The 10,560-nt window shown below is 44.7% G+C and overlaps 1 protein-coding gene across 1 annotated transcript; it reads left to right on the top strand.

Moving 5' to 3' along the window:
* Nucleotides 1–9,442: 9,442 nt before the first annotated feature.
* On the top strand, nt 9,443–9,898 carry LOC140195701 (uncharacterized). Its single transcript, XM_072254413.1, has one exon. The coding sequence runs from the start codon at nt 9,443–9,445 to the stop codon at nt 9,896–9,898; it is 456 nt and encodes a 151-aa protein (XP_072110514.1).
* The last annotated feature ends 662 nt before the right edge of the window (nt 9,899–10,560 follow it).

The following is a 10,560-nucleotide window of genomic DNA, read 5'->3' as shown; positions in this document are numbered from 1 at the left end:
TTCTCACGACCCTCTGAGTGAAGAAGTTTCCCTGCATGTTCCCCTTAAACCTTTCACCTTTCACCCTTAACGCATGACCTCTCGTTGTAGTTCCACCTAACCTCAGTGGAAAAAGCCTGCTTGTATTTACCCTAACTATACCCTCTATAATTTTGTATACTTCTATCAGATCTCCGCTCAATGTTCTAAAGAATACAATCCTAACCTATTCAATCTTTCCTTATAACTCAGTTTCTCTAAACCCGGCAACATCCTTGTAAATTTTCTCTGCACTTTTTCAACCTTGTTTACATCTTTTAGCTGGGTGACCAAAATTGCACACAAATTAGGCCTCACCAACATTTAAATAAAACTTAAACATAACATCCCAACTGCATTACTTAATATGCAAGAGAAAATCTGCAGATGTTGGAAATCCAAACAGGACACACAAAGTGCTGGAGGAACTCAGCAGGCCAGGCAGCATCTAAGAAAAGAGTGCAGTTGACATTTCGACTGCAGTTTCATCCCAGACCGTCGACTGTACTCTTTTCCAAGATGCTGCCTAGCCTGCTGATTTCCTCCAGCATTTTGTGCGTGTTGTTCTGTACTCAATCCATTAATTTATGAAGGCCAAAAGCTTCCTTTACATCCCTAGCCACCTGCGTTGCCACTTTCAGTGAATTATGAACCTGTATTCCCAGATCCATTTGTTCTTCCACACTCCTCAGTGCCCAGCCATTCACTGTGTAAGACCTACTCTGGTTGGTCCTACTGAAGTGCAAAACCTCTCACTTGTCTACATTAAATTCCATCTGTCATTTTTCAGCCCATTTTTCCAGCTGATGCAGAACCCTTTGCAAGCCATGATAGTCTTCCTTACTGTCCCGTATACCCCCAATCTTGGAGTCATCTGCAAATTTGTTGATCCAATTAACCACACTATCATCCAGATCATTGATGTAGATGACAAACAACAAAGGACCCAGCACCAATCCCTGTGGCACACCACTAGTCGCAGGTCTCCAGTTAGAGAGGCAACCCTCTACTACCACTCTCTGGATTCTCCCAGAGAGCCAATGTCTAATTCAATTTGTTACCTCATCCTAAATGCCAAGCAACTGAACCTTCCTGACCAGCCTCCCATGCGGGACCTTGTCAAGTGCCTTACTAATATCCATGTAGACAACATCCACTCCCTTGCCTTCATCCACTTTCCTGGTAACTTCCTTGAAAAACTCTATAAGATTGGTTAGACATGGCCTACCATGCACAGAGCCATGCTGACTATCTTTAATCAGTCCATGTCTATTCAAATACATATATGTCCGGCCCAATAACTTTCCCACAACAAAAGTCAGACTCTCCGGCCAATAATTTCCTGGTTTCTGTTAGGAGCCTTTTTTAAACAGCAGAAGAATATTGGCTATAATCCAATCTTCTGATACCTCATCTGTTACTAAGGATGTTTTAAATATCTCGTCTGGAGCCCCGACAATTTCTGCACGCCTCCTGTAGGGTCCAAGATAACACATTGTCAAGCCCTGAGGATTTATCCACACTGATTTGCCTCAGAGTAGTAAACACCTCCTCCTCTGTAATCTGTACAGTGTCCATGAAGTTGACACCAATTTGTCTCACTTCTATAGATTCTGTATCTGTCTCCCGAGTAAATACATCTGTTTTGGCTCTGCACATGGATTGCCATTCTGGTCTTCCAGAGGACCAGTTTTGTCCCTTGCAGTCTTTTTGCTCTTAACATATCTGTTAGGAATCTCCTTCACCTTGTCTGCTAGAGCAACTTCATTCCTTCTTTAAGCCTTCCTGATTTCTTCCTTAAGTGTTCTCTTCCATTTCTTGTACTCTGTAAGCACCTCATTTGTTCCTACCTATCTGTACCTAGTATGCACCTTTTCTCAGAGCTTTCCAGAATTATACTTTGGAAAGCCACTGGAGACATTAAACATTACCTGCATAGAAAAGCTACTTAAAATACAAGCAGATAATTAATTGTTCAATTCATCAGCCACCTCAAACTTAGTTCTAAAATTGGGTCCCTGCTCCTTCCTGCAACTACTTTGACTTCTCTATCAGACAGTGGCTGATCTGTTATTTTAAATGTCAGTTGCAGCACGATACGGAAGTCTGGTCAATCCCTGCGGCTTAACTGAATTTGCGTATATAGCCTTTAGAGTTTCTTAGCAGCTTATTCTGGGAAGATCGTGTGGGCATAAGTTTCTCAGTTTGTCCAAAGAACCAGTTTTACTCCCTGGACAGTGTATTAGGTGTCTTCACTGGAATCCATCACTGAGGTGGTATGGAAGACGTTAACTTCATATGAACAGTGGTGAGTATGAAAGGATTAATCACCAATATTTATTTAAAATAAATAGAAAAACATGCAGAGTGTATGACTGTATTTCCAATAAACACAATTGCAACAAACCTATCAAATAGTAGCACGAAATTGGAAAGTAACCTGTTTGGAGAGAGCTGTTGGAGTACTTATGGGTAATCTCTTGGAGCGACATCAATGATAATAAAAAGAGCGGTTTTAAAATTAATTGTTTCATGGTTTTATACATATAAAAAAAGACATTTGATTTTTTAAACACTGAAAGGAAGTCATTTGTCTAACCAGAAACAGATTTAAACAAATCCTTTGTTGTACTGTAAGTTTGTTTATGTTGAACTTTTTTGGATTGCAATTTGATCCAGTTGTTATAACCAGCCATCATGTAAAGTATAGATTCGTGCAAGAATTATTTCAGCTGCAGTGCACACCCCCTTAATCAGCAAAAACAAGACTACAAATAGACATCTGCTTGGTAGATTTCATAGGTAACCACAAAATTATCTGAAATTATACATGCACAATAAAATCAAGATGATGTGAATATTGGCGTTGTCGGTGATAGCGAGAAAGGCTAAAATGGGAAGATTTTGAAGAGATGGTAAAATGGGCAGAGAGAAGGTAGATGAAACCTAATCCTGAGAGATATGTGATGGTGTATTTTGTGAGAACTCCTCAGGCTAAGATAGACATAACAAAATAGAAAAAGTGCAGGAGATATTGAGTAACAGAGGGCGCTTGATGGATGTGCCCAAGAATCCCTAAAAGCAGCAGCACAGGTAGGCAAGGTGGGTAAGAAGGCCTACAGAATACTTGCCTCCATTAATCGAAGTATATAAGAGTAAAGACGTTGTGGTACAACTATCTAAATCATCAGTTAGGCCATATAACTGTGCACAGTGTATACTTCTGATCACTATAATATGGGAAATATGTGATGCACTGGAAAGGGAGCAGAGAAGATTCATCGGGATGTTGCCTGGGATGGAGAGTTATGAAGGGAGACTGGATAGGCTGACAACAGGAATTCTGCAGATACTGGAAATTCAAGCAACACACATCAAAGTCGCTGGTGAACGCAGCAGGCCAGGCAGCATTTCTAGGAAGAGGTACAGTCGATGTTTCAGGCCGAGACCCGTGTCCTGACGAAGGGTCTCAGCCTGAAACGCCGACTGTACCTCTTCCTAGAGATGCTGCCCGGCCTGCTGCGTTCACCAGCAACTTTGATGTGTGTTGCTGGATAGGCTGAGATGGTTTTCTTAGGAGTGAAAAAGGCTAAACAGAAACCTCCCAAAGGTATAAAAAATACAAGAGGAACAGATAGATTTTTTCCCTTTTTGTGGAGGTATTTATAAACAAAGAACATTAATTTAATGTGAGTACAGAATTAAAGGAGTATGAGGGAGAAATCTTTTACACAGAGGGTAGTTGAAATGTAGAATGTAGAGCTTGAGGGAGGCCGGTACTCTCGCAACATTTAGGAAATATTTAGAAAGTAACTTAAATTCCTTTACACTATGGTATGGACTGCAAAGATTATGTGCTAGAAAATGGGATTAGTATAGATTTGCTCTCTGTCAACAAGAGCAAGGAATTGATTGTGGATTTCAGGAAGGGGAAGTCAGAAGAACACATATCAATCCTCATTGAGGGGTTAGCGATGGAAAGGGTGAGCAGCTTCAAGTTCCTGTCCTGGGCATTAACAACGCAAAGGATCTATCCTGGGGTCAACACATTGATGGAATCGTGAAGAAGGCATGTTAGCAGCTCCTCATCATTAGGAATTTGAGGAAATTTTGTTCAAATTTCTATAGATGAACAGGGGAAGCTCCATTGCACAGGAATACAAAAAGGCGGTAGAAGATCATAGTGTCAGTCAGCTCTATCATGGCAAAAACATCTCCACCATTGGGAACGCCTTCAAGAGGTCATACCGCAAAGGACATGCCTTCTTCTCCTTATTAACATCAGAGAGGAGGCACAGACTCAAAACTTTAGGAATAGCTTCTTTCTCTCTGCTATCAGATTTCTGAATGATCCATAAACTAATGAACACTACCTCTATTTCCTTTTTTTCACTATTTATTTATTTTGTAATTTATAGCACTCTTTAAACCTTTGCATTGTGCTGTTGCTACAAAACAACATTTCATGTTATATACGTCAGTGATAACAAACCTGGATCTGACAGGTGCTTAATGGCTAGCATGGAAACAGTGGGCTGAAGCCTGAGAGATGTAGGTCACTCAGATTCACCGACTGAATAGAAAATGCAGCAACTCGCAGCAGTTTGGTGCGTTGTCCAGGGGCCAATCAGCATTTGGAATTGATTGGCAAGAAGAAATTAAAATATGGGAGGGTCGAGCAGAGCAGCCATTGTTGGAGGGGGGATTTTAATAGTTTAGCTCTTCAAGGTTTTCAGTGAGGAGAGGCTTCAGAGACAGAAGGCAAAAAAATCTGTAGGTAGGTAGGTAGAGTCATCACCCGCACAGTTTATTGTTCTTTCTTCTTTATATTTGCTCAGTTAGAACAGTAGAGATGCTAGGCAGGGTAGTGGAATGCTTCTTGTGTGGGATGTGGGAAGAAGGGAAATCTCCAGTGTCCCTGACAACTACAACTGCAAAAAGTGCATCCAGCTGCAGCTTCTAACGCTCTGCATTAAGGAGTTGGAGCTGGAAATGGATGAATTCTGAATCATTCAGGATGCTAAGGAGGTGATAGATAGGACAGAAAGAGAGGTAGTTATACCCAAGGTGCAGGGCGCAGGAATCTGGGTGACAGTCAGAAAGGGAAAGGGGTTAAGGAGCCAGTGCAGAGTACCCCTGTGGCCATTCCCCCACCACAACAGTTATATTACTTTGGATACATTTAGGGAGGTTAACTGAACAGAGAAAAGTCACAACAGTCAGATCTCTGGCACTGAGTCTGACTCTGCAACTCAGAAGGGAAGGGGGAAGAAGAGACGAGCCGTGGTGATAGGGATTCATTAGTTTGGGGTATAGAAAGGAGGTTCGATGGACGAGAACGAGATTCCCGGATGGTATGTTGCCTCCTGGGTGTCAGGGTCCAGGACATCTTGGATTGAGTCTTCAATATTTTTAAGTGGGAGGGTGAACAACCAAAAGTTATAGTCCATATGGGACCAATGACATAGGAAGGAAGAGTGACGAGATTCTGCAAAGTGAGTTCAGGGAGTAAGGTGCTAAGTTAAAGGGCAGGACCTCCAGGTTTGTGATCTTAGGATTGCTACCCGTGCCATGTGCTAGCGAGGCCGGAAATAGGAAGATTATACTGTTTAACACGTGGCTAAGGAGTTGGTGTAGGAAGGAGGGCATGAGATTTTTGGATCACTGGGCTCTCTTCCAGGAAAGGTGGGACCTGTACAGAAGAGGTGGTTTGCACCGGAACTGGAGGGGCATGAATATCCCAGTGGGAGGGCTTGCTAGTGCTGCACAAAGGGTATTAAACTGGAGCTGCAGGGGGATGGGAACCAAAGTGCCAGAACAGATTATGAAGGGTTTGTGGAGAAGATGTTGTTAAGACTTGAGACAAAGTCAGGAATCAAAAGGTTGAGCATGGTATGACTAATGTCCTGAGCTGTGTATATTTCAATGCATGAAGTATCGCAGGAAAGACAGATGAGCTTAGCGCATGACTCAACACTTGGAATTATGATATTGTAGCCATTAGTGAGACTTGGTTTCAGGAGGGGCAGGACCGGCAGCTCAATATTCTGGGGTTCCGTTGTTTTAGAAGGGAAGAAGTCATCTCTCTGACACAGTGGTGTCAAGAAAACAAACTCTCCCTCAATGTCACAAAAACAAAGGAGCTGGTTGTGGATTACAGGAGGAATGGAGATGGGCTAGTCCCTATTTACATCAATGGATCTGGGGTTGAGAGGGTAAACATCTTTAATTTCTTCGGCATCCACATCACCAAGGATCTCACGCGGTCTGTGCATACCAGCTGTGCGGTGAAAAAGGTACAACAGCGCCTCTTTCACCTCGGACGGTAGAGGAAGTTTGGTATGGGCCCCCAGATCCTAATAACTTTCTACAGGGGCACAATTGGGAGCATCCTGACTGGCTGCATCACTGCCTGGGATGGGAACTGTACCTCCCTTAATCGCAGGACTCTGCAGAGAGTGGTGCGGACAGCCCAGCGCATCTGTAGTTGTGAACTTCCCGTGATTCAGGATATTTACAAGGACAGGTGTGGAAAAAGGGCCCATGGGATCACTGGGGACCCAAGTCACCCCAACCACAATCTATTCCAGCTGCTACCATCTGGGAAATGGTACAGCAGCATAAAAGCCAGGACCAACAGGCTCCGGGACAGCTTCTTCCACCAGGCCATCAGACTGATTAACTCACGCTGATTTGTGTATACTCTATATTACATTGACTATTCTACTTATTATAAATTACTATGATTGCACATTGCACATTTAGACAGAGACGTAACATAAAGATTTTTACTCCTCATGTATGTGAAGGATGAAAGAAATAAAGTCAATTCAATAGTGCAGGAGGGATTACAGGAGGAGAGGTGGCATTACTAGTCGGGGAAAGTGTCACGGCAGTGCTCAATCAGGATTGACTGGAGAGCTCGACTAGTCAGGCATTATGGGTGGAAGTGAGAAATAAGAAAGATATGACCAAATTAATGTGGCTATATTACAGACCACCCAATAGCCTGAGGGATTTAGGGGAACACATTTGCAGAGAGATCACCAACTGTTGCAAGAAACATAAGGTTGTTACAGTAGGTGATTTTAACTTTCCACTTGACTGGGTCTCCCATACTGTAAAAGGACTCGAAGGGATACAGTCTGTCAAAACTGTTCAGGAAAGTTTCCTTAATCAGTTGTTAGGACACATACCCATCCACGTCATCTTACGAGGTTTAGCCGTTCTAACTCCTTGGATTATGGAGAGCTGGTGCGGCCCTGTTAAAGATTCAGGACAGTCTGGTTAATTAGCAATCACGTTTTGGGCGCCAAGGATTGAGAATTTAAGGAGCACCTGAACAGAGGTTCGGTGTGCAATCATAAGCCTACTAGTGATTTTGTGTAGTGTTTGTTTGGCGCTCCGATTCTGGATCCAGTTTGAAGCCATGCCTCGATCCTAACCACTGACACTCCAGCATCTGGGTCCAAGTAATTCTCACAAAGGCTCTCGTCACAGTACGATTGAGCCAGTATGGATCCAGAGGGGTATCAAAGTATTCTGTCCGCTGTGACCAGCAAAAGTGAAGATATTTCCCAACAGAGCCTGGAGATACATGAAATTCAGGTAGCCATGTGTCAGCTTCTGCAAGGAGGAGGCCAGTGAGGCTTGGGATCTCCAGGGCCAATGCTTCTTCCAACCCCAAAGAGATTCGATGGAGACCTAGGTTCTTGCTGCCACTTCCTCATCCAGTGATCATTAGTGTTTGAGCTCTAGCCATCCCAGCTCCCCTCAGAGTGTGGAAAGGTGACCTACATTATCTCTTTTCTGACTGAAAGAGTCTTGGTCTGGGCCACCGCGCACTGGGAACGCAGGTCGAAGATTTGCTCAGACACGGAGGAATTCATGGGCGCCATGAGGGAAGTGTTTCCCCATCTGCTGGAGCCAGCCGAGCCTCAGTCCGCCTGATAAAGGCTTGACAAGAAGGATGGTCAGCGGCTGACTACGCATTTCAGACCTTGGCCAGGAGAGTGGTTGGAACGGGGAAGAACAGGAACACGCTACGCCACCATGGACTCTGAGATAAACTGAAGGATGCCCTCGGCTCGGGAGAGCCAGCAGAGTACTTAGAAGCTCTCATCAACCGGTCTATCCATCTCAATAATTGTCTGGCAAAGTGAGAGTGAGACTACATGACGAGGTCGAGCCCGGACTCATCGCATTGTTGTTCCACTCGCCAACCTCAGACCATGACCAGCCCGTCACCTGCTCAAGATCCAGTTGAACACATGCAGGTCAGTTGCACTCGACTATCCATTGATGAGAGGTTCCAGCGCCAGAGTCAAAGTTGCTGCTTTTACTGCAGGGAAGCAGGTCACCTGCAGGCCAAACGTCCAAAGCTGCAGCCAGCTGGGAAACTGTTAAGACTGTCCAACATCAGGAGAACTATGACCGTAGCAGCCATTACGCCCAAACCAATCGGTTTTGTGCTGAAGGCAGAGTTTAACCTGGGGTAAGAAACTAAGGCAGGTGACAGGATTTGTGGACTTCGGGGCACAAATTCTGGATAGGGGAACCACCCGTCAGTTTGACATACCGCTGCGAGTCAGTCCTTTTCCACAAGTGTCTTGAACAGCTGCCTGCTGAGTAATAGAGTGTGATGTTGCAAATGAGGATAGGGGATCATGTGGAAGACATTACTTTCTACATTATTGACTCTCCACTCATACCCTTGGTCCTCAGGTACTCTTGGCGGTTTCAGCATAACCCATCTGTGGACTGGAGGGAAGGGAGAATCACAGCTTGGTCCAGCCATTCTAAGAGACTTTGTTTTCAGCTTGATGTTCTGACCCGCAGACTCTCCGCAGATCAGCAACCTTTGAAGGGACAGACCTGCTCAGGGTAACCTGGATCCTTCAGGAAACCCAGTCCTACCCTCAAAGGAAGACAAGCCGGCCAAGTACATGTCCTCTGCGGGGTTGATAATACTCACTCTCAGGCCTGGAGAAAAGAACTATGGAGGAGTATATTAAGGAGGCTCTTGCCCTGGGATTCACCTCTTCAGCCATTGCTGCCTTCTCCTACGAACAGAGGAAGGATGGGAGTCTGTAGCCTTGCATTGATTATAGAGGGCTGAATCGCATAACGGTCAAGCATCGTTACCTTCCTCCACTCATGAACACTGCTTTCGAGATTCTCCAAGGAGCAAGAATATTATTACAGCAGGACTTACAGAGTGCATACAATCTGGTTCGCAAAAAGGATGGTGATGAGTGGAAGATGGCATTCAGCACACCGACAGGGCACTATGAGTATCTGGTTATGCTCCTTGGCCTTGTGAGCATTCTAGTAGTTTTCAGGCCTTTATAAATGAGGTGCTCCGGGACGCTCTCCATAAGTACACTTTCGTCTACTTGGATGAATCCTAATTTTCTCGAAGTCCATGGAGAAGAGCGTTGCTCACATCAGAGATATCCTAAAGAGGCTTCTTGGTCATGGGCTTTACGTCAAGCTGGAGAAGACTGAATTTCATGTAACCACTATTTCTTTATTGGTCATCATCATCTCTAATGGCAATCTCGAGATGGACCCTAGTAAGATACAGGCAATCAGAGACTGGCCACAACCATCCAGTGAGAAGCAGGTCCAACAATTCCTGGGATATGCCAACTGTTATCAAAAGTTTATCAGAAATTTCAGCTCATTGGTGGCTCCGTTGATGGCACTAACCAAGAGATGCATGGGCCGTTTTGTTTGGACTACCGAGGGGGAGGCTGCTTTCATAGAGTTCAAACAGTGGTTCACGACAGTTCCCACTTTGGTCGCACCTAACCCGGACCTGCCCTTTATTGTGGAAGTGGATGGCTCGGAAGTCAGTGTGGGTTCAGTGTTGTCTTAACAGACACCTTTGGACAATAAACTGAACCCATGTGCATTCTTTTCCAGGTGACTATCCCTGGCAGAGGTGAATTACGACATTGGGAATAGAGGGCTGCTCACGGTCAGGTTGGCTCTGGAGGAATGGCATCACTGGCTCAAGGGGGCGAAGAACCCTTTTATCGTATGGACGGACCACAAGAACTTGGCTTATATTCAGGAGGTCTGAATTCCAGGTGGGCTAGGTGGTCTCTTTTCTTTAATCATTTTAATTTCATCCTGATCTCTCGACCAGGACTGAAGAAGCAGAAGCCGGTTGCCATCTCCCATCAGTTCGATGAACCCAAATGAGAAAAGCAGCCGACCATCATTCTGCCCCAAGCCAAAGTGATAGCACTTATTTGTTGGGGGATCGACACACTTGTTCACAAAGTCTAGATGCAAGGAAAGATTTCTCAGAATGGCCCTCCAGTCGGCTGTTCTTTCCTATCTCTGTCCAGTCTCAGTTTCTTCAATGGGGACATGCATTGAGATTGACATTTCACCTAGGGATTGCCAGGGCCCCTGAGTTCTTTAAGAGAAGATACTGGTGGCCTAGAATGGCCAGCGAGTTCCGTCGATATGTGCTGGCATGCGAGGTGTGCGCCCAGAACAAAGAGCCTTCTCCCTACCTCAAGGCCTCCT

The sequence above is a fragment of the Mobula birostris genome, chromosome 3 (assembly GCF_030028105.1).
Source record: "Mobula birostris isolate sMobBir1 chromosome 3, sMobBir1.hap1, whole genome shotgun sequence".
Classification (NCBI taxonomy): Eukaryota; Metazoa; Chordata; class Chondrichthyes; order Myliobatiformes; family Myliobatidae; genus Mobula; species Mobula birostris.
Note: the sequence above shows the minus strand (reverse complement) of the source record. Positions and strands in the feature narration are given on the sequence as shown.

Excerpts from the sequence above, each read along its gene's own strand:
- LOC140195701 (XM_072254413.1), top strand. The coding sequence starts at position 9,443 with ATGGAGAAGAGCGTTGCTCACATCAGAGATATCCTAAAGAGGCTTCTT.